General features: G+C 41.9%; 1 protein-coding gene across 12 annotated transcripts in view; it reads right to left on the reverse strand.

Annotated features, from left to right (window-relative positions):
- SULF2 (sulfatase 2) overlaps positions 1-24,985 on the reverse strand; it is a 260,049-nt gene that overhangs the window by 60,403 nt on the left and 174,661 nt on the right. For all 12 annotated transcript variants that reach the window (XM_005304619.5, XM_065566658.1, XM_065566659.1 and 9 more), the window contains 2 exons: positions 21,317-21,556; positions 3,540-3,691 (listed from right to left, as the gene is read on the reverse strand). In XM_005304619.5, coding sequence (XP_005304676.1) covers positions 3,540-3,691; positions 21,317-21,556 — 392 coding nt within the window. The remainder of the gene's footprint in view (positions 1-3,539; positions 3,692-21,316; positions 21,557-24,985) is intronic.

Consider the following 24,985-nt stretch of genomic DNA (forward strand, 5'->3'; position numbering starts at 1 on the left):
GTGGATTGAAAACAGTGTCTTTGTGACACTCCCTGCATATCAAGAAAACTCTATATATCAACATAAGTTTCAGACACCAGCATGGTATTATTTATTGTAAAACAACACAAGCACAAAAGAGACTGGCTTTTCACCTCCAAAATCCAAAGTAAAACCACATGCAGTGTCTTGCTTTTATCAAGTCACCAAGTATGAGTGTGGTTCACATCACAGAGGATGGAATACCTCCCTGGTTCTCCCTTCAAGCACAGCTTTCTTTCATCAGCCCAGTCCCTGGCTTCCCGTGCACTTCCCTTTTATAGAGTAAAGGTAATGCAAAGCCGCAAGACTGACAGTCCTGGAGACTGAACTACTCTGTTTTGCTATATAACACATCAAGTACAGTACAGTCAGTGCCTTCTCAATCTCCTTCACCCCTGCCACGGAGGTGCAAGAGAAAGTCAGCTTTCATTACTCAAAAGGGGCCTCTCTCACTTGATTTCTTTGTTCAAACTTAGCACAACTGCTTGCTGCCTCTCCCAGAACCAGGCTGACCAAGCTCCAATTTACACCTTTGCATATCAGTCTTGACTTGAAGCATTCCTGCTATTCCAATCCTAGGTTTACCCTATCCAAGTCTGCCACCTGTTCTGAATTATGTGGTGTATTTGTGATATGAATAATTATCTACAGAGGACAAAGCAGACACCATCAATTCATTTCAATTATGAAAGCTTGTGTAGATAAGAATAACTCCACCAAAAACAATGGAGGTCCACCAGCTGAGGCCCTGATCCTCTATATCTGAAAAACTCTTCTTAATGTCTATTAAGGAACTGAAAGTCAATATTCTAATAGAGAACCCTGGAGTAATAATACACTCACATTTAATTAAAACATATATGTATTTTCTAAGCCTGCTATAAGACATAATGAAGACAGAAAGACCTTTTGTTCTTGCGTCTGGCCTGTGAAGAGAATATGGATTTCTATTCCATTCTAAAGGGCAAGGGCAGTTGACAGGTCAAAATTGCCCTCCAATTAAAATTTTGTAAAAATAAGCATTTGCAAAACCTAAGACCAAATGGAAATATTGCCATGAATTTATTTTTATTTAAGCCTCCAGTTAAGACAGATTAAAAAAAATTAAATGTGACGTTTTAAAAAAACCTAAATATGGCAAATTATGCTAATACATACAAAGTTAAATAGATAAGAAACTGATAGAAAAAGTGTAACCAACTAGTACATTTTCTGGCTAATATTTAGATTTAAAAAAGTGAATAATGATTTTGTTTGCCTCAATTTGTGAGGTGCCAAGCTTGAAATACTTTTAATGGGCCCGATTTTCAGAGAGTGTGCCCCCACTACTCACTTTTGAAAATCATGGCCTTCAACATTATCTAAAATAAGAGTTAACAAAAAGTAAGCTAACATAATATTACAAATGGGATTTTTTTCTTTAACTTTAATGGTATTTTTAATAAGGATATCTAGGTTTTAAAAATATAATTCTTAACCTGACAGCTATCCTTTAATATGAACTTTGTATTAAATTTGGATCTCAAATATTTAATTTGTACAACTAAGAGGTCAATAGCCCATGGAAGCAGCAATCGGCTTTGCTAACCTGTGTGCCAGTGGGGCAGAGATGTTCGAAACAAAAAGGTATTTGTTTTATGATGTGGAAGGGTCATTAAAACAATCTCTCTGAAGTCACGTTACTTCAACTTGTCCCTTAGTGGACAATTTAGTTATTAAAAGAAAAACATAAAAGGCAGGGAGGAAACATACAGTAGCATATTTCAACTACTGATCGATCCACCACTTGACTCCAAATGTTACTATCAATACATGTTGCTTTGTACACTACTGGCAGGGAATTACAGTAATAATCTATATGCAAAGATGTGATGGTCATTTGGAACATTTACTTTCTACCAGGGATTTTTGGAAAAAGGAGTTCCGGTAGGTGTTCATACAGCTTAGATATGAAAATATGAAGAGCTGTACAAAATGAAAATGTGAGCATTTTAAAAATACCTTATATACCAAGCAGAGTTGAGGGTTTTGAAGCGTGTGTATTCCCTCCTTAGCTCCCTTTGGAGCAACCGGGAACAGTGACCAGTAAAATCATTGACATCACGTTATTCCACTGAAAACTTTTCTAATTCAACATTTCCAATAGTTTAGATGTTAAGATCAGCACTCTTGTCCTTTACAGATTAAAAGTGAAATGGGAGAGAGGCATAATTCTGTTAATCAGTTGTCCCTTCACTTTATCAGCTGGTAATAGAAGAAGAAACCTGAGAAACCTATTAAGGTTCAGCTTCTGACACAAAGCACATTAATCAAAAAAACAAACAAACAAAAATAATCTACATTTCAGTTTCTTTAAGAAAAATGTTCTGTGTACACACCACCAGGAAAGCAAAAACATGTATAGGCAACATTTGTATTTTCTAAATAAAAAGGGCGAGGTGTGTTTGAACTGAATTCCTCTCATGTAAATCTATTTTACAAATGATTATGATGTTACAGTTAGAATTAACTATCGTTATAGTTAACTATAATTATAACCTTTTACTTCTAAATCCAGAACTACATGATGTCACTTTATAGCTATTTGCTTTTCCCCCCTCCTTCAAACAATGCCCCGTTTCACTCTTGGACTGTTTCCTTCAGGTTCCAGTTTTTCTAACCAAACCAGTTTACCAATAAATTATTTACAGCCATAAATCAGAGATTCTGCAACCCACTTTAGGAAATCACACAAGCTGGCTGCTTTGACAAATGCATGCATTTTGCTCAAGTAAACATCCTCCTTGCTAGTAAACATTATGCCGCATGAGATGAGAAAGGGAAGTGGTGGGGCCTGTGCTGGGGAGATGGGTGCCAAACATTTTAGTGAGCTAAGTTAAGGTAGAATATCCTCAAGTACTTTAGAAAGATATATATGTAACAGTTACACATCCACAGCATTCACATAGCAAGGATAGTTTTAATGTGTGATAAACTGATGCATTATGGACTCCCCAAAATTATCATACTCTGACCACGAAACAGGCTTTCACTTAACAAACACATACATACAAACCAATCCACCCACCCACCCTAAGTAGAAGGAATCAGATACTAATCTCATTTATACTTGTGAAACCCCACTGAAGTCAGTTTTATTTCTCCAGTTGTACACCAGTGTAACAGGCCAGAGGCCGGCCCAGTGAGTGTTAATTGAAGTGAAGAGCAGTGAAATACCAGTCTTGATGCAATTAAATCCATCTCTCAGCTTGTAAGACATATTGAAGCTTTTACAGTCTTAGGACGCGTAACTTATATTCTTGTAGCTGCTAAGAACATTTTAAATAACATGTCCACCAGAAGTGAAAAGATAATGTATGATCCAAAGAAGCCGCCGTAGGGGCTGAAACAGATGTTACTAGCACTGTCTTTCAATTATGAAATGAATACTTTAATTGGACTGAATCCATAAAGTGTTTGTATTCTTCTTGCAGTCATGTCCAAAGGGAAAACATTCAAAATAAATCAATAGGACCTACCCTAGAGTAGTCAAATCCATGCTTCTCCTTCACGCCATTCCTACAGAGTGTGTAGTTGTAAAAGCGAGAGTTTTTAAGTAATCCAACCCATTCTTTCCAGCCAGGAGGCACATAGGAACCATTGTACTCATTAAGGTACTTCCCAAAAAAAGCTGGAGGAGAGAAAGGAGAGCTAGAATAAGTAGGTATAATACAAACACCTCAGAGACCACATTTTACCACACACTTCATCCAGGTACATTTAACATGGACAGCACATAGTGAGATGTCTTATGAAATTCTGTATACAGCCTTCCCTGCATTTCAGAGCTCTCTAATGTTATAGGTCATTTGCATTTACACACCACTTGTGTAAGAAATAAACCAGATCAAACTAATAACTGAAACTGCATTTAAAGTACCTATAATAGTGGTTGATACATTCAGGGTCAGTGAAACTGAGCACATGTCTCAAATAATGCCAATTACCACATTACCTCATCCTACCCTGAACCACCCAATTTAGCTGCCCTCTTCATATTGGTTACACTCATTTAAGCTATCTCCAGCTAAGTAAGTGCTCAGGCTGGTGTGGGAGACAACAACAAATGAGGCAGTTCACAAAGTGATGAAATTTCAAAGGCTTAAAAGAAATGGACCAGCAGCCTGTTTGGCAGAAGAAATGAAGAGTACAAGAGACATTAAAGAAAGCTATGCAGGTGTGTGAGTCTTCCTCCCGGAATAGCTATTCAGACTGACCAAGCTCCTGCAAGCCTCAGATGCTGTGACACAAATTACTTAACAGAAAATGGAGGAGAAAAATGCAAAATATTAATGTTATACAGAAAAGCACAAATTCACCAAGATGTTAATACCCCCAGTGATGCATACCTGGTACAGCAGTTTTTAAAGGTTAAAAGTTAACAGCACACCCACAGTGGGCTAGAGCAGAGACTATCACACTCATTCCTCTTTAGATTATACAGATTTTGAACCCAGAATCGAACAATGAATGTGATAACTCATGATGATGCTCTTGTCAATTGACATGTATGTGTATGTAGAGAGAGCAGAAGATTACAGTGGAGTGATCTGAGATCAGCATTTCCCCCTAAAGCTGTAGAATGAGATTTTCAAAGGAGCCTAAGGGATTTGGATACACAATTCCCATACATTTTTATTGGGAATTGGATTCCACATTCCTTAGGCAGTTTTGAAAATCTTAGCAATAGTGCCAGATTCTGACCTCCCTTATATTTGTTCAGATAAGGAGGATTTTCACTGAAATTGGTGGGCCAGATTCTCAGCTGGTGCAAATTGGTACAGCTCCAATGAAGTCAACGGAGATATGCTTTTTTGCACCATCTGAGGATTTGTCCAAAAAGGGAATTAAGTCAATGTGAGAGAGATTCTCTCATCATCCACAAATAGCACTGTTCCTACTTGATAAGACACAGAAGTTAAAGTGCACAATCTAGGTATGATAAAAAAAATGGGTAAAAGATGTACCCGAGGACAAAGGGACAGATCATCAGGTGGCATAAATTGACATTGCTCCACTGACTTCACCAGCTGAGAATGTGACCCAAAATCTCAGTGGAACTTGCATGATGGGGAACATGGGACTAGCAATAAAGATGGAAATATTATTTCAAAGCAGTGAATAAATGGACAACTTCTCAGGGACATTTAGTGAATAAGATCAGACCTGGAGAGCTACAGAGGAATTTCAAAATGTAATTGGAAAAAATTTATCCATCATCCTCTTCAACAGAAAATGCAGGTGGTCAACTAATGTGTCTCCCTAGCCATGACTAATGGAGGCAAAATCTGGGATCTTTTAAAACGGAAATGCTGAAAGAATCATGGTCTAACATGCATAAGACAGTACGTGGAGATAGACGATCCATTGAAGAGACAGAAATGAATAAATACAGTAAATACTTTGAAATTCATCCAAGGAGCTTAAACAACTTTCCAAAGGTGGGTTAACATTGTTTTCACTATTTTATAGATGAGTAACTGAGCCACAGAGGGGTTAATTGATTGGCAAGTCTGTATGCAGTGTTGTAGCCATGTTGGTCCCAAAATATTAGAGGAAAGGTGGGTGACCCCATCCTGAAAGAAATCTTTCCTGAACCCCCTCTTCTGGCCTTCAAACAACACCCCAGCATCTCTAAGCTCATCATCAGAAGCAAGCTCCGCACATACCAAGACACACCAACTGAAAACCTCAGTCACCACGCAAAACCTGCAGTCATATCTCCACTACTACAGTGATCAACAACCTCCACAACACATTTTTCAAGATCCGTGGGTCCTACACGTGCCTATCACAACACACGGTGTACCTCATCCAGTGCACTAAATTGCCCAATAGCAACTATGTGGGTGAAACCAGACAAACACTGCGTTCTCAAATAGGGTTACCATATTCAAACATTTAAAAAAGAGGACACTTCATGGGGCCCTGGCCCCCCCGGCCCCGCCACAACTCCGCCCCTTCCCTGCCCCCCCCCGGCCCCAACCCAACCCCATTCCCCAAAGTCCCTGCCCCCTCCTCTGAGCACCCCACATTCCCCCCTCCTCCCTCCCGCTCTGATCTTGGTTGGGGGTTGCTAAGTGCTTCCCTGCTCCCCACTCGCCCTGCATCCCCTGCATCCCCCCGTCCCTGCAGCCTCTGCGCCCCCCGCCTGCCCTGCCCCCTCTATGCCCCTGCCAGCCCTGCTCCTCCTCGCCCTGCAGTCTCTGCACCCCCCTGCCTGCCTTGCTCCCCCACTCACCCGGCAGCCTCTGCCTGGCGGGGGCTTCGGATGCTCAGCGGCGACCGGGGCAGCGCGGGTCCCTGCAGCCCCGGCACACGCCGTACTCCTGCCCGGCGCCGCAGCCTTCTTCCTGCCATGCGGGGTGACAGGGCCGCAGGAAGGGTCCCCCAGTGGCCGGGGAGTCCCGACCCGTGAGGGAAGCCCGAGCCGCTGGCTGGGCCCGGCCTCCCCGTAGTCATGCGGGCTCGGCTGGGGCGCGCGGTCCGCCCCTCCTCTGGGGGCAGCAGCGGCCCCTCCGCCGCCTTCTGTGGCTGCGCCCCCCTCATTCCCCTGCCCGAGCTCGCTACAATATAGCCGGGTGGCTGGGCTGCGCTGCAGACCTGGCGGGTCCTGCTGGGGCTGGGTGGACCCTGGCTTATGCTGCCTCCCTATTTCCCCGGACATGTCTGTTTTTTTGGCAATTCCCCCCGGACGGGGATTTGAGCACCAAAAAGCCGGACATGTCCGGGGAAATCCGGACGTATGGTAACCCTATCTCAAATGAACTCACATAGGAAAATGGTAAAAGACAGGGAAAAAAACACCACATCACCTGTGGGTGAACACTTTTCACAAAGCGATCACTCTATATCTGACTTATCAGTTGTCATCCTCAAAGGAAACCAGCACAACACTTTCAAAAGACGAGTCAGAGCTTAAATCCATAACTTTGCTAGACACTAAAAGTCATGGACTGAATAGCAACTCTGGATTTATTCAACAATCTGACAACAATCTAGAACCCACTAACAACCCCACCACCCCCAGTTGCTTTTCCTCCCCCCTTCCTTTTCTCTCTGAGACTGGAGGGGTGTTAATGGGCCAATTCACCTTGAATGGGCCCTTGAAATGTGCATTAGTTATTTATGCTAAACCATCTGTTCCATATTGTATTTAGCTGTGACACTCTGAGTGAGGCCAGGTCTACACCATAGACCTGTATAGGTATAAATACATCATCCAGGGATGTGAAAAATCCACACCCCTGAGCAACATAGTTACACCAACCTAACCCGCTGTGTAAACAGAGCTACGTCAATGGGATAGCTTCTCTTGTCGAGATACCTACCTCCTTTGATGGAGGTGGATTAACTACGCCAACAGGAGAAGCTGTCCTGTCGGCATAAATGTGTCATCCCTAAAGTGCTACAGTGGCGCAGCTGCACCGCTGTAATTCTGTAGGTGAAGACAAGCCCTAAGTTTCCCAGACCTGCAGTAGAGCTATGTATAAGCCTAAAAGTTCGTCTCTCTCACCAACAGAAGTTGGTCCAGTAAAAGATGTTACTTCACCCACCTTCTCTCTTGTAAGTCTGTGACCGACTCAGCAGCAATGTGAAGAATTCCAGTTCCCCTGTTCTAATCAACAGATCACACTTCCCACTTTAATAAGACCACAGTCACCAAAATCAGACAAACTAAGATGACAGCAACTAGCAAAGCAAAACCCACTTCACTGTAAATGGATAAAAATCGTCACGTCCTTTTAGGGGGTTGCACAGCACAAATACTCTCTCAAATGACTTTGCTTTCTGAGCAACATCCAATATTTAGAAAGTGAAAGGCAAACCACAATGATATGTGGGTAATTAAACAGAGCAGGAGATTTTGTTTTGTTTTGGCCCAGTATCAGGTGATAATGGATTGAGATATTGACTGTTGTCTACCGTGGCAGGTACGTACAAGGCAGTCTAAAGGCTTTTGTGCCTCACCCATATATTATATCCAGAGTTAAATTTGGCACTGTTCCTCACCCCATTCATGGAAGCCCAGTTTCCAGTTTACCAGTCAGTTCCTAAAGCCTTTGGCTGAGCCAGCTAAAGAATGCAGAAAAGCAGCACTCTGCAAAGAATTACTTCATTGTCATTCAGTAGAGGCATTAAAGGAAAGTCTGAGGGAAGTTCCTTCCAGCACCTTTTGCATATCCACCATTGTATGTTCAGGACGGCTTTATAATCTTTCATGGATGTCAAAGTACTTTAAGTAATTTTCTCTACTGTTTCTAACCTTCCATTTCACATCTCTCTTTCTCCCTCCCTTCCTCTCAAGAACCTTAAAAAGCTCATTATTTAAACTCTTCTGAACGTTCCTCCTTTGTGCTACAAAATATGGGGCTACAGTAAAGCTCTTTTTCTGCTGGGGAAGATTTTGCTTTCATAGCATAAAGCTTCTGTCTAACACACTTTTCTTTTTCTGCTTCAGTCCAGCCCATCACCATATAGACAGCTGCTCAGTGGAGAATGCAAGCCTTCAGTGCATCCAATTCCAGACTGCTCCAGGATTTCATTAGCAAACATTTTCAGGGACCACAGCTATATATGCACAGCTGTGTTCCAACATCCAGTCTATGAAGTAACTGTAAAAATATATCCAGATGGTTTTAAATGCTTTTTATACATGTAATAATAATAAAGTGGGTTTAAAAATTACTACACAACATAGTCTCTCCCATGAATAGGTGAAGCAGGGTCCATGGCAGATAGGATGAAACTAAATGGCAAGTCCTGTATACAAGGTAACCTCTCCTGCCAGATTTTATGACCCCACCAAGTTCTCGGCTCCCCAAAGTTTCCACCACTCCCAACCACCTGGAAGAGTTTATAGTGCATGTTGGAGTTGCAGCTAGAGTTTAAGAAACGTTTTGCTGAAGGATAAAAAACAAGAACAGAGCACGTAATAATTTGCTGCATGTTGTGGATTGATACAAAGATTTCTTTTGATAATGAAATTTATAAATATATTAGGTCCCCAAATTCATGGTTTAAAAAGTGAATCTGGCCTGACAACATGCAGTCTACAGAGCAAAACCAAAAGAACAGACTTCTCAGTTTGAAAATGGTCTAAAAGAGTGCATTTATGACCATGGCAAACTCTCAAGTCAATGCTCCTCCCTCCCATCCTTACAAGTCTTTTTTATGATCATTTTTATATTTTAAGGATAAATTTCCAAAAAATGAAAGGTAACAACAGAAAGGATATTCAAATATCTTTCCATGGCTCTAAATTCAAGTGGAAATTAAGAGGCTGTTCCTAGCTGGATCATTAGAATCAGGGCCGGCTCCAGGCACCAGCTTCTCAAGCAGGTGCTTGGGGCGGCGGCTCCGGAGAGGGGTGGCACGTCCAGGTATTTGGCGGCAATTCGGCGGACGGTCCCTCACTCCGCCTGGGAGTGAAGGACCTCCTGCCGAATTGCCGCCACAGATCGCGATCGCGGCTTTTTTGTTTTGGCTGCTTGGGGCAGCCAAAACCCTGGAGCTGGCCCTGATTAGAATGATGGGGAAAATCATTCCTCTCATTTCATCCCACCTGGGTTGTGATGCCAAGGCCCAACATTGGAAGTTAAGGATAGAGGGACTGAGTCTAATCTCACTTATTCCAGTTTAGATTGGGAGTAATTCTGCAGATGTCGGTGGAGTTTCACGAATGTAAAATTGGTGAGAGACAGAACCAAGGCCAGAGTTACTGCCCTTCATTCACTCGCCTTGACAATGGAGTTCAAGTCCTATTCAGTGCTATATAATCAGTTTCTTTTTTATTTAGATATGTTTTCGTTAACAAGAGATCAAGAATCTTTATGCACTTCATCTTAACAATAAAACCAGAGTGCTTATGTTCCTTTAAAATAGGTAACAGGATGAAATTAAGAAACAAAAGGACAGGTGGAATATCATTAATAACTTCCTGACAGTGATATGTTACATTATGGAATAGTTTCTCCCATGAGAAGCAGTGGAAGCTAAATCTCTTATGATATTTAAGCCTACACTGGGGTTATGCACTACAAAAATATATTATAAGGAGCATTCTTGCCCTGGGTTGGATGAGCTAGAAAGCCGAATAGGTCTCTCTCATCTCTAATTTAATTTACGTGATTCCCAAATTTTAGCACACGGATTTATATTTCTAAATAATTTTGTTAACAAAATAGTGCAACAAAGATTGAAGCTCAGAAAAGCAAAGTCAGGCTTCTCCCTATTATGGGGTACAAGAGCTGAGTTTATACTATGGGTACGTCCAGACTACCCACCGGATCGGCGGGTAGTGATGGATCTATCGGGGATCGATATATCGCGTCTCATCTAGACGCGATATATCGATCCCCAAACGCGCTCCCGTCAACTCCGGAACTCCACCAGGGCGAGCGGCGGTAGCGGAGTTGACAGGGGAGCCACGGCCGTTGATCCCACGCCGTGAGGACGGGAGGTAAGTCGAAATAAGATACGTGAACTTCAGCTACGCTATTCCCGTATCTTACATCAACCGCCCCCCCCCCAGCGTGGACCAAGCCTATTACTTCTTCCCCTCAAAACTCTTTATATACCCCCGTGCTACTTATTTATATCCACCTGCTACCCAGTTAACACCCTGTTAAACTGCACACACCTGCAGTGACTTTAACCTCAAACCTCTGTGCCATAACTACTAACCTTCTACATTCCAAATCAGATATCATGTGTCAAGTACGTTGTAGAACTTTGCATTCACTCTGATATATTTTTAGCAGCCGTCTTTCCAATCATTTGTTAAGGTTTTTAGCTGCCAATCTGAAAGTTTTCCATGTGGGTTTGTTTATTCCTCTGAGTTGCTCCATTTCTGTTTCTAATTTTTCCAGGTCAAGTGTTTGAGCTAAAATTTGCAACTATTCAGTTTTGAATGGAAAAGCAGCATTTCTGCTCTGATTCCTATTACGTATCTAGCCAAAATTATTTTGTAACACTTTCTTGCTCTGTAAAAGGCATTCAGATAAAATCATGTGTAAGCGAGAGAGTTTTCAGCAAGGCAGGGTATTTATGTGTACTAGTAACAAGCACGAACTCTCAAGGTCAAGTTCAGTACTCACATCGGGCCAAATTCTGCACTCACACTGGTAGCAAAGTGAATGGATTTAAAGTGGTGTAACACTGATAGATCTGAGTTAATAATGTGGCCATTTACTCCAACGGTAGTCAGTATAAAATCTGTCTTCCAGGGACAGTTTTTCAGAAGAATTCAGCTGTCAGGCACCAAAATAAAAGGCCAGATTTTCAAAAGACCTCAGCACATTGGGTGCTGAGCTCTACTGAAAATCTGGCCTTTGATTAGGTGCCTAAATGGGAACTGAGCTCCTGAGCTCTTCTGAAAATCTATCCGCAATTGTGTTGAACTGACCAGTTGAAAATCTGGCCCTTACCATTTAGCAATAATAGGAATTGTAGCTCTGCTGCAAAAAGTTAAAATATCCGCTATTAGTATTATTAGCTCAGTAACGGTTATAAATCTTATGAGCCATAGAAAATATACAATAGGTTCTTATACACAATCCTTTTTGAAAGATGAAAAGGAGAGCTTAGAACCACATTTTGCCCTCAAACTCCATCCAACTCCATTGATTCTTGGTTATAAACAAAAGCACAATTTGGCTCATAGGGATTTTTTTTTTTAAACCATGAAATGTTTGCTGGAAATCAGAGATTTAGTGCATCTGCCACACAGTCCTTGAAAATGATGAAATCTTTGAGGAAGGTAATAGTCAGCTAGGATTAAAGAAAGAGACGTATTAAGTGCATTCTTTAAAAAGTCTGTTGCACATGATAGCCCAGATTTTCCTCTGCATTACAGTCTGCTGTCGGCAGAAAGCTGCCCTAAAGCTTGTGTACGCCCAGCACTGTAGGGAAATCTCTAGTGGCATAGAACTGGAGTAGGGGGCGGGGCTCACACACACCCCCTTCTCCCAGAAGTTGATTTAGAATTTGGGGCTGGAGTGAAAAAGGATATCCTGATGATCCGCTGATTCCTGGTTGCCCTAAAAGCCCTGGTTGGCCGTCGGCAGCCAGTGCAATTACAGCAGCCTCTAGACTGCTCTAATTTATGCCAGGGGACGGGTCTGGTACACACCTTGGGGAACACAAATGTACGTTTTACAATATCTTTGTGCACCCTCCTGAGTCTGTAATGCACATTCCTCAGCTGCAGCCAAGGCTCAGTCCCAATGTTTATTTACTGTCTCAGGCTGGCTGGAGGGGTGGTGGGGGGGGAGGGGGGGGAGGGGAGTGGAGTCAATTAAAACAGAAGAATTTTACCAAAATATTTGGAAGTGGTCAGCAAGGAATTAAAACAGAAGAACGTAGATAATAAGCCAACTCCTGCTTGTCTTTCTCAGATAGGTAATCCCAATGGAAACAATGGGCCAGAGCGTGCTCCCATTAAAACCAATGGGACTATTCAAGTAAATGGAGCAAGTCTACTGTTGTAAGTCCCAGATCCCTTTTCCTGAAATAAGCCAGCATGTGCTGAATGGAGAAAAGCCCTATCAGCCATATTCTCAATGCCCTGCCAAACCTTTACAGATCTTGATGGCCAGCTGTGACTATTCTAGTTTGCTACTTTCCCAGAATGCTCCCCCTTGTCCTCCCAAAAAACAACAAAAAAACCCAAACTCCTAGAAGCATAGTACATTACAAACTGACCACATGGCATTACTATCTCTTTTTGCAACACAAGCCCAAAAAGAATCCCATTCTTAGGATTTATCCTCCAGTTTTCAAATATAACATTTCCTCTTTCATGTAAAAATATCATAAACCTATCCAGTATTGGATTGATAAACTTTTGTAATAAGGAGCAACATAATCCAAGGTTTATCTGGTTTATTCTGAACCTTTATTGGTGACAGAGTCAGCACCGATTTATTTTGGTCAACTTCAAACTTAGGACTGGTCTACACTGAAAACTTACATTGGCATAGCTACATCTTTCAGGGGTGTGAAAAATCCACAACTGTGAAAGACGTCGCTATCCTGACCTAATCCCCAGTGTAGACAGTGCTAGGTCAAGAATTCTTCTGTCAAACTAGCTACCACCTCTTGTGGAGGTGGATTGGCGATAGCAATGGGAAAGCCCCTTCCTGCAGTGAGTGTCTACACTGAAGTGCTACAGTGGCGCAGTTGCAGCTGTTCTGCTGTAGCATTTTAAGTGTAGACATACCCTTAAGAAAATTTCATTCAAGGTCAGTTTGTCCACAGGATTTGAGAAAGCCCCTGATTGCCAAACTCTGGGAAGGTATTAGATTATGTTGTGCAAGAAAAAATGTCTACCCCCTTGAAACAGAACCTGTTTTTTTCCATTTAGCAGTAAACTTGGAAGAAGCACTAGAAAAACACTGGCTGATGAATAAATATGCAAAGGAAACAATATAGACTTATTGGACCTAATTAAGAGAAAATTCCCACCCTGACCGCCAAATTCCTTTCTACTAAATTTCCATCCAGACAGAAGAACTGTAAGATTCTACAGATAGATTATTTTCCATGTGTTCACCTAATTCACTTTTCCCATCTTTTGTTCAATGACCTTTGTAAGATATAAGAGCACCAGGACTTTCATAACAGCTGACCTATATGTCCCTTATGATGCATCTAACTATATCTTAGGTACTAATTTTCCCCTTCCCATAACATCTGAGCACCTCCAAATCTTGAATGTATTTCGCCTCACAGCACCCCTGCGAGGTAAGAAGGTGCTATTATCTCTGTGCCTCGGCTCCCCATTTGTAAAACAGAGAGGCTAAGTGACTTGCCCAAGGTTCCACAAGAAGCTGGGAACTGGACTTGGGTCTCCCCTGTCTCAGACTAGCACCCTATTCACCAGACCATCCTTCCTCTTATACATAAGTAAGGGAGTTACAATTCAACACAGCTTGCTAGTCTGCCTCCAGAATGTCCTTTCCATAAAGGCTTATGGATGCAGGTGGTTGCTTGCCAGAGCAGTTACCATGTTCTGTTCTGCTAGACTGTTCCACTAAGAGATTTCACAAAATCTATTGTTTTGTCTTTGAGCTGGATACAACAAGCCAAACTTTCCCACTACCTACCAAACCACATGTTGCTGCTGCACTGGATGAGTCTGTAAACAGTATGGGCAACATACAATATGCCTGAGCTCTTAGAAAAGCAGTCTTTAGAAGCTGCATTAGAATTGTTGCCTGGAGTTTGATTGTAACCTTACCACTCTGTGGATTAGCCTCTGCAGTCATAAAAAATAAGGGTGTCTTAGAGAAGTTGTGCCTCAATATGATTTTGAAAAGCTGAATGACAGTTCCGCAAACGACAGAGTTCTGGAGAATACCATCAGAAAGGAAGTACTCAGTTATCATAATGAGGATTGTGGAATACATGCCTAGATAGACAGAGATCCTAGACAATATGGGGAAAATCTCTTCTCAGTCTTTTGGCTAAGATCCTGCCTAATATCCGATGCATGCTGTGTTAGGAAACTATATGCTACCCTTTAAAAAAAGACAGGCCCAACAATCTGATAGGTCTTTTCAATCTGTAAATAATATGGTCCTAAATGATGTAACATGGATTTTGAAAGCATTTTGATAATGTGCAAATATTCTATTTAGCTTTTTGCTGTTTTGAAGGCTATGAGATAAGAATCCTATTTTTAAGAAATACCACTCTAAAAATTGCTACTTGGCAGAAATGATAAATCAATATGACAAAGCCATTATACTTTAAATGCTAGAATTGGCATCCTATCATAAGAGTAAATTACTGGAAAAAAGATGAGGTGTTTCTGACAATCTAAAATATCCAATGCTGAAAACAGATACAGTCAGGCAAAAGGGAAAGGGAGGGGTGCCAGTGATATGTGGCCGGGCAAAATGAAACCACAGATACTTTCTTTGGTTTACTTCTACAGCCACGGAAGTATTCGTGTCAGGTACAGAGGCAAGCGTTGTTGGACCCTGGACTACACTGTGGATCTAAGTTAGGAAGATATTTATAGAAGGGCATATGCTCCTCCCGTCTACGGAATGCTTAGGGAAACCTGTAGAATAAGTCATAGTAGGTAGCCAGAGGGGATAGGTGGCTATGCAGTGGAATCCTCTCTAGCGTACAGATGCCTCTCATTTCTGCAGCCTCTGCATGAAGCCCAGCTGTGGTTCGGCCATTCAGTCAAGGGGAAGAGCCAGGGAAACAGAGATCCAGATAGCATGTTCCCTCTTAATTCTATAAGAGCTCACAGTACATCTACACAATAAGTTACAAATGCTCAGAGCCCTGTGGATATACACTGTGGAGGAGGTACATGCATGCAGAGGCCAGATTCAGCACTAGTCAGCTACATGAGGTGAGAGTTGGAGCCACTCTCCTGACTCCAAACCACAAAAGACCAGAAATCCAAGAGCCTGTTCCCTGAAGATTTTGTTCTCTCTAATTTCTTCAGGGCATTCCATCTCCCTATACTGCATTGCTCAAGGCCCTGCTTGCCAGAGAAGAGAACGTAGTTAGAGGCAGTGGATTATGGGCTATAGATCTACCCTTCACTTCTGTTTCTTTTAACATGGTGCCTGGTTGCTCCCTGCAATAACTGCTACCATAGTAAATTTTACATGCAAAAATCCTCCGTCAGGTTATTTTCAAGCGTAGAGGTCTCCAAAACGGTCTACAAATAGGGTATTATTGGTCTGACAGCCTCTGCTAGGATGTTTCAAAACAGAGAGTAATGTGATTTAGGCCAACTGGAGTTGAAAGTCATTGAAAGTCAATGGACTTAGGAACTTAAGTGCCTAAGTCACTTCTGAGAATGGAATTTAGGCACCAAAGTGACTTAGGCACTATTGAAAATTTTACTCCAAGTTCCTCATCTAGTACAAAAAACCCCTTGAACACAGGAAAGCAGATATCTGAGTTGGGATACATTCTTTCCCAACATGCATAGAACTCCCATTGGGAGGAAGCATGGTCTAGTGCGGGAGTGGGCAAACGCCACATCTGGGTGGGGAAATTGTATGCAGGGCTGGGGCAGGGGGTTGGGGTGCGTGAGGGAGTGCGGGGTGTGGGAGGGGGTGCGGTGTGCAGGATGGGGCTCAGGGCAAGGAATTGGGGCAGAGAAGGGGTGCGGGATGTATGAGGGGGCTCAGGGAAAGGAGTTGGGGTGTAGGAGGGGTTCGGGCTCCAACCTGGCACCGCTTACCTAAAGCGGCTCCAGGGTGGCAGCAGCGTGCACCAGGGCCAGGGCAGGCTCCCTGTATGCCTTCCCTGACCCTGGCCCTGCACCGCTCCAGGAAGCGCTGCGGCTCCTGGGGGAGGGGGTCGGAGGGCTCTGCATGCGCTGCCCTTGCCGTGCCTCCAGGTACCTCCCCCGAAGCTCCCATTGGCCGCAGTTCCCCATTCCTGGCCAATGGGAGCTGCATGAGGCGGTGCCTGGAGGCATGGGCAACGTCCGGAGCCTTCTGTCCCACCGCCCGGGGGCCGCAGGGAAGTGGTGCCAGCTGCTTCTGCAGAGCGCTGTGGGGCCCACGGCGCCACAGGGGGCAATCTTGCAGGCCTGATCCAAAGCCCTGATGGGCGATAGTTTGCCCACCCTTGGTCTAGTGGCTAGGGCACCAGACTGCAAGCTAGAAAACCTTGCTTCTGTTCTCAGCTTTGCCAGTGACCTGCTGCGTGACCTTGGGCGAGTCACATCACCACTGGATCTCTCTGTTTTTCCTCCCAACTTTGTCTGTCTTGTCTATAAGCTCCCCAGGGCACAGGCTATTTCCTACTAGGCATTTGTGACCCCATTGTGCCAGGCACTGTACAATCTCAGTTGGGGGTCTCCAAGTATTACTATAATAGAAGTAATAAATAACAACAGTGGAAAGCAGGATGCTGCAGGGAAGAGCTGAGAATCTGAGAATTTTGCCCTTGCCATGTATTTGAACATTATAATCCAGTCACATCTTTTCTGGGTTCATTCCTCCTTTAATAAACATTTACCAATAGCATTTCCCCTATTAGAATTAAATTTATGTTAAAGTTATTCTGAAATGTCAAAACCTCAGACAGTGATGCAGAAAAATAATTATTTGAATGCAGTCAGCTACTGTATCTGTTTAGTCTAATACTAACTGAAGGAAATGGAACATTGTGATTGAATTTTAATGAATTAATTAGTTAATTATTGTAAAGGCCTGCGAAAGTGCTAAGTATGATTATTACTTTTATTCCCTCGAAACCTCAAATAATAGCAGAGCTAGGCTTCCTATAATGATATTTCTCTCAGTTCATAAAAAATGAATGGTGTAAACTGGTATTTATTAATTTTTTTTGTATAATTCAAGTATGAGCCTAACGTCATAAGGCCAGATTCTGCCATCCTGACTCAAAACGAGTAGCCTTTTATTGTGTGAATAGCCCTGTTTAAAACACTGGGCTATACCTCCAGTAGGTAGGTATACATGAGTAAACATGAGTGAGGATGACCTAATCTGGCCCATATATATAAATGTGTTGCACCTGCTGCATTTTGGTCCAAGTTAAGTGCTGATGTAAGTGAACATAACTTTCACTGAAGCCTCATTGAAGCCAATACCCACTTTCACCAGAGCTGAATTTAATTAGTTACACAAGCCTTTTCATTTCCTGACTGTAGATGAGACTGAAAAAAACTATAATATTCTGGAATGGGTCACCAATTTTAAGACCTAATCCGTAAGACAACCAAAAAAAAAAAAAGAAAGAAAGAAAGAAAGAGAAACTTTTCTCATTAATGTCTACGGAAAAAGTTTAGGTTAGTGTTACGATCAAATATCTTGGTATTTGTTACTAGGAAAAATACACCTCCACAACAGTGTATCCTGCATTTTAAGTGCCGCTTCCTTAAAAAAGATGTGTGTATCCATGGAAAACAGAACCTTCTTTCTGTAAATGTTTATACACGGAATATTTGGCAGTCAATTCTCAGACACTCAGAAATGTTTATCACAAGATCTCTTTGTTTTCCCTCCATTCTAGACGTCTCCTGCTCAGGGTCTGAGCCTCAGTGCCCATTATTTCACATCATGATGATTCAGGCATTAGAGCTTTCACCATGCTTTTCCACAAATGAATCTTCAGCTGACTTAATGTGTTTACCTAAATTGTCCTTCCTGTATAATTTCCCACAATGTGTAATAAGGCAATGATATGAGAAGCTCTTGAGTTGGACTGTTTGATGTACAGAGAGCAAGAACACACTGTCTGCATGGATGAGATGCACAGACAGAACAAGGCAGCCTTTATAGTTACCCCTCATGACACCAGCACTTTCCAGACTGCAAGCCAAATTAATGCTCATGATGACACACATATACTCTCACTTGCTACAGGTTTGGTGGCAGAAGGAAAGGAAAAGCCAAACTCTGTACTGTCCCAGTGCTTATATTAACTGATCCACAGAAGGGTGAAACCACAGCTCAGTCCTGAATCTTATGCACTCTGGGTGAAATCTGCCTCTGCTGAATTCAGTAACAAAACACCCACTGACTTCAATACTGCCTGGATTTCACTGTCTTGTTTATGGTGCTCAAGCAATGTTGATTGGTGCTCTATAAATATGATACACTGGTAGAGAGTTTAAAAACTACAGAGACTAAACTTCAGGAAGTGATTGTGGGACTATCATACTGTTCTCTTGCCCTCCTACACTTTTTCCACTCGATCAAGTGTGGGAGAATCCTGCGTCATGTTGGTTCTCCTGCCTGCACTTAAGTGGCATTGTTCCAGGGGTATCAGCGGCAGCTGCATAAATCTGACTGGAACTGAATGAGTCTGAACAATTCCAAACCACTGCTTCCGTTGCCACTAGAAAATACCACAGTGCAGGTAAGAGAACAGGTAGGAAGATCCCACAGAATGGTGAGAATCCTAGTCTGCAACAGGGACATAATGCAGGGATAGACACTGAAACTACAATGAGAAGGGCCAAAGTCAAACAAATACAGAAACTAGGGAGGTGGAAAAGGGGAGAGGCAGGGAAATGAAAGAAGGTAAAGGAGAGAAGAGGGTTAACAAGAGAAAGGAGGGAAGAAATGATAAAGAAAAGAGAGAAAGTAACTGGACTGGGAGCTAAAAGGAACAACAAAATAAATAAATATTTAAAATAAAACCTCCCCCTTAAAGTTTTGAATCTCCCCATTTGAAAGTGAATGTACGAGAGCTTCCTTCCTTATGGTCCCCCCTCAAATGAAAAGACTAACATGAAACAAAATCATCATATAGTTTCAGAGCAAATCAATGTCACTGTCTTTGACTTCAATGAGATTTATGCATGTGCTTACATTTCTTTAATAGGGAGCCTTTCCTGAATCAGGGACTTTGTTCAAGGCTGCAGCCATTTTCAAACAGGACCTCACATTTCAACAGTGAAATGTTACTTGTCCCAGCTGAAAATACCCTCCTAAGAAGCTTCTTCTTGAGATGTGAGATAATGAGGGCAATAGCAAATCTTCTAAAATGTGAATCCTTGAGATTAGTTAGTGAAGCAGGTAAATCTGATAAGATCTCTGGAAGAAGCAGGTAAAATGAACTGCCACACACAGCAGATACACCTTCCTTAGCAGTAAATTCAAGCCAGGAATCATAAATGAACAGCATGCTCTAGAGTTTCAGCCAGCCTTCGTTAGTGGCCACCGTCAAATTTGCTTCTAGGATCAAAATCCTGTATTTGTCTGCATTAATGGGGATTTCATTCATACCAGAAAGTCAGTTACACAGTTCTATTTGCATTCACCAAAGTGGTATGTTTTGCATGTCAACAGATGTTACAATAAATTTGGCATGTACCAGGGGACAGCTTGAAACTGGGACGGGTTGAAAATTTTGTCTAGATTTACTGTATATTAAAACTGACTATTTTTACTTGAACTTCCTATTTAAATTTGAGTCCAAATCCTGAGAGATGAACATCTGTGACTCTTACTGAAGTCAATAAGAACAGCAAGTGTTCATGATTTGGCCATTGAATATTACAATAACAATTACAATGATCAAATAGCAGCAAACAAAGGACAAATGCATTATAAAGAGGAAAACATGACCTCAGCGTCATGTGCATTTTGTAGGGTCATAGATGTTAATGCCAGGAGTGATAAATGAAAGGAAATTCTATCAAGTAATTAGGTAGCCACACTTCCTCAATTTCAAGACTAATTCAAGCCTTTATCTGAGCAAAACAAAGCAAGGAAATACCGAGTTTGTTTGAAGACCACTCCCTGCTGTCTGAGCACCAAGTGCCCACGTGAGTGGTTAGAAAATATTATGGCTACTATTTAACATTAATATTGCAGAAGTGCCTAGCAGCGTCAACCAGATCAAGAATCTACTGTGCTAGGTACTATACAAACATACGGTAAATGCCCCAAAGAGCTTAGTTAATGTATGCAGGCCTAGGATTTTGTATGAAATCATGCTTGCTGACCTATAAGATGCTGATGAGCAGCTCAGTACTAGTAAACTCAAAGTAATGGGCAAGGTCTTGCACTGCAGGGTTTGTGGACACCTGAAGGAAATGGGCTTGAAGCAGCAGCTCATACTTTCTGAATTCCTCTTCCTAGGCTCTTTATTACTATGAGACATTTGCACGCAAACAGGATCTTTTGTTTCTCAAGAGTTCATCTGCTCCTGCTGCCTATTCCTCAGCTCAAATTTTTTCTTAATCTTCTATTTGGGAAATCATCTCCATAGTAACCAATTACCCCAACCCAACCCATACACACACACTGACCAAGGTGACGTTTCTTCTCTTCTTTCCCTAGTTTTACTAAACTAACTTATCTGTTTTAAGAGGAACTCCATCTTCTCTCAGTCTAGGCCCTGGCGCTCTCCCAGTTTCTTTCCTCTTCACTGAAGGTTCTGCCTTATCCACCTTAGGAGCATCAAAGTATCATTTAGCAGCACAGTATGTCAGTGCTGTATGTGGTATGTCATGCCCTGGATTCAGTTCCACGCCAACAAAATATGCTGCTCCTGGAGTGAGTCCTCCTATTTCTAACTCCACAACCTGCTGAACAGTCTTATACACTGAAGTAAGAAAAAATGGTGTCAAAGCTGCTTGCAAAGCTGAAGCTTTAGCGCCCTGATTTACTGTGGCCCTTTGCAAGAATAAACTAGAAGATAGGACACTGGCTTTTCTATTTGCTGCGAGGTCTGTGCCTGGTTTTTTTGTTCACAAGTCAGCAGCTGGAGAGATGGTTAGGTGCATGGGTCTTACCTGTCCTGTATCCTGTGTTATTCAGGTATATTGCAAATGTGCGTATTTCATGCTGAGCTTGCCAGGATGGAGAGGAGCAGTTCTCATTGTTGGTGTAGGTGTTGTGGTTGTGAACATATTTCCCCGTGAGAATAGAGGAGCGGGATGGGCAGCACATTGGGGTCGTCACAAAGGCATTGATGAAGTGAGCACCTCCCTGTTCCATGATCCGCCTCGTCTTATTCATCACTTGCATAGAACCTAAAAGAAGAAAACCATCAACAGCTTACAAAAGGTTTTTCTTGTTTTCAGTTAAAAGAACAAGCCACAAGCTCACATGCTAAGTCTACCAGTGTCAGGCAGAGGGGGAGAGAACAAATTGCAAGTGGGCAAGGACATCTATTAGACAAAACAAGCCCAATAAGGAATGCAAGATTTCTGAATACAATATTATAGATTCTTACTAGAAGATTATAAATGTATGGCTGGAAGGGACCTTGAGCGGTCATCAAGTCCAGCCGCTTGTACTGAGGCAAGACCAAATAGACCTAGACCATCCCTGGCAGGTGTTCGTTCAATCTGTTCTTAAAGACCTCCAAAAAAAGAACTAGATAAGTTCATGGAGGATAGGTCCATCAATGGCTATTAGCTAGGATGGACAGGGATGGTGTCCCTAGCCTCTGTTTGCTAGAAGCTGGGAATGGGCAATGGGATGGATCACTTGATGATTACCTGTTCTGTCCATTCCCTCTAGGGCACCTGGCATTGGCCACTGTTGGATGACAGGATACTGGGCTAGACGGACCTTTGATCTGACCCAGTATGGGCGTTCTTATGTACTTAATGATGGGGAATCCACAACCTCCCTTGGAAGCCTATTCCAGAGCTTAAACTATCCTTATAGTTAGAAAGGTTTTCCTAATATCTAACCTAAATCTCCCTTGCTGAAGATTAAGCCAATTACTTCTTATCCTACCTTCAGTGAACATGGATAACAACTGATCACAGTCTCCTTTATAGCAGCCCTTTAACATTTTGAAGACTGTTATCAGTCTTTTCTAGAGACTAAATCATGCCCAGTTTTTTAACCTTTTCTCATGTCAGTTTTTCTAAACTTTTGATCATTTTTATTTCTCTCTACTGCACTCTCTCCAATTTGTTCACATCTTTCCTAAAACATGGTGCCCAGAACTGAACACAGAACTCCAGCTGAGGTCTCACCAATGTTCAGTAAAGTGGGACAACTGCCTCCTGTGTCTTACATGACACTCCTGTTAATGCACCTCTGAACGAGAACCTTTTTCACAACTGCATCATATTGTTGACTCATATTCAATTTGTGATCCACAGTAATCTATACCCTTTTCAGCAGCACTACCGCCTAGCCAGTTATTCCCCATTTGTAGTTGTGCATTCAATTTTTTCTTCCTAAGTGAAGTACTTCGCACTTACAATTGAATTTCATATTGTTGATTTCAGATCAATTCTCCAATTTGTCAAGGTCATTTTGAATTCCAATCATCTCATCCAAAGTGCTTGCTACCCCCTCCAGCTTGGTGTCATCTGCAAATTTTATCAGCATACTCTCCACTTCACTAATCCAAGTCATTAATGAAATTATTGAATAGTATCAAACCCAAGATTGATCCCTGCGGGACACCATTAGATATGCCCTACCAGTCTGACTCTGAACCATTGATAACTACTTTTTGAGTATATTCCTTCAACCAGTTATGCAGCCATCTTATAGTAATTTCATCTAGTCTGCATTTCCCTAGTTTGCTTATGAGAATGTCATGTGGAACTGTATCAAAAGCCATACTAAAAATCAAGATACATCACATCTACTGCTTCCCCCCATCCACTAAACCTGTAATTCTGTCAAAGAAGGAAAATAGGTTGGTTTGGCATGATTTGTTCTTGACAAATCCATGCTGGCTATTCCTTATAACCCTATTATCCTCTATGTGCTTACAAACTGATTATTTAATAATTTGTTCCAGTATTTTTCCAGGTATCAAAGTTAGGCTGACTGGTCTATAGATTCCCAGATCCTCTCTGTTCCCCTTTTTAAAGGCTGGTACTATGTTTGCCCTTCTCCAGTCTTCTAGGACTTTACCTGCCCTCCATGAGGTCTTGAAGATAATTGCTAATGGTTCTGAGATTGCTTCAGCTAGTTCCTTAAATACCCTAGGATGAATTTCAGCAGGTCCTGCCACCTTGAATACATCTAACTTAGCTAAATGATCTTTAACCTGTTCTTGCCCTATTTTGGCTTGCACTCCTTTCCCCTTGTTGTTAATATTATTTGGGTTAAGCATCTGGCCACAATTAACCTTTTCAGTGAAGACTGAACAAACCAGATATATTAAACACCTCAGCATTCTTTATGTCATCACTTATTAGCTCTCCTTTTCTGCTAAGTAGAGGACCTATGTTCCCCTTTGTCTTTCTCTTGCTCCTAATGTATTTAAAGAACCTCTTCTTCTTACCTTTTATGTTCCTTCCTAGGGGTAACTCATTTTATGCCTTAGTCTTTCTGATTTTGTCCCTATATTCTTGAGCTATTCTTTTGTACTCCTCCATAGCAATTCATCCATGTTTCCACTTTTTGGTAGGATTCCTTTTTGATTTTCAGGTCATTAAAGAATTCTTGATGGAGCCATATTGGACTCTTCCTCGTCTTCCAATCTTTCCTTCATATCGGGATAGTTTGCATTTTTGCCTTTTATATAGTCTCTTTAAGAAACTGTGAACTCTCCTGAACTCTTTTTTTCCCTTAGATTTTGTTCTCATGGGACCTTAACTACCAGTTCTCTGAGTTTGTTAAAGTCTGCTTTTTTGAAGTCAATTGTCCTTATTCTGCTGCTCTCATTCCTTCCTTCAGTTGTTCAAATACAATCAAGGTCAACAATGACCAAAAGCCACTGTTATCAATGGCCACCCTGTTTCCTCAGGGACATATTCCTCTGGACTCAACCCAGTTCCTGGTGGGGAGGCATCCACTTCAAAGAAGCCACCATCACTATTGGCACTCATTGTCTCTCTGTGCAGAGAAATCAAGGATTGAAAAGACATGGAGAATGAGTTTCCCTCTGACTCGTAAACGTGGTCCCTCTAGATTAGAATTAAAGCATATTGATGGGGAAAACTTGCACTGCTGCTGCTTGGACTATACCTGATCTAGAAGGAAGTTTAATTGGCACCTGCCACTAGCATAACATGCACTTAAAAAAATCCCAAATAAATAAAAAACTTTACATATCATCAAACCCTTTCTGTTATGAATGGGAGCAAAGTACCTTACAGACAATATCAGGATTAGCATAAAGTTTCATGTTGGAGTGGAGCTGGGGCTAACTTACCCAAGGTTGAGTTGGATTAATAGTTCAGCTTTAATCAATGTATCCTGCAACCATCTGGCACAAACTGTACATTGTTTCTGTCAATAATGGGTTTAGGTTTCTTCTAAGCTCTTTAGGAAGGGATTTCATTATGAAATTGCAACAGTGAGTTGATTTGATACAGGGCACATTGATACAACCATGACTCAAAATCTAAAGGGTGGTGAGAATGGTTGCAATCCATGTAGGAAATCTGACTCCCTGGTTCCATGAAGGAAAATTTCTACTGCAAGTCTTTTCATCTTAAAATTACCATGGCATTAGATTTCTTGAGATCATTTTGTTT

This window comes from Chrysemys picta, chromosome 13 (genome assembly GCF_011386835.1).
Source record: "Chrysemys picta bellii isolate R12L10 chromosome 13, ASM1138683v2, whole genome shotgun sequence".
Taxonomy (NCBI): Eukaryota; Metazoa; Chordata; order Testudines; family Emydidae; genus Chrysemys; species Chrysemys picta.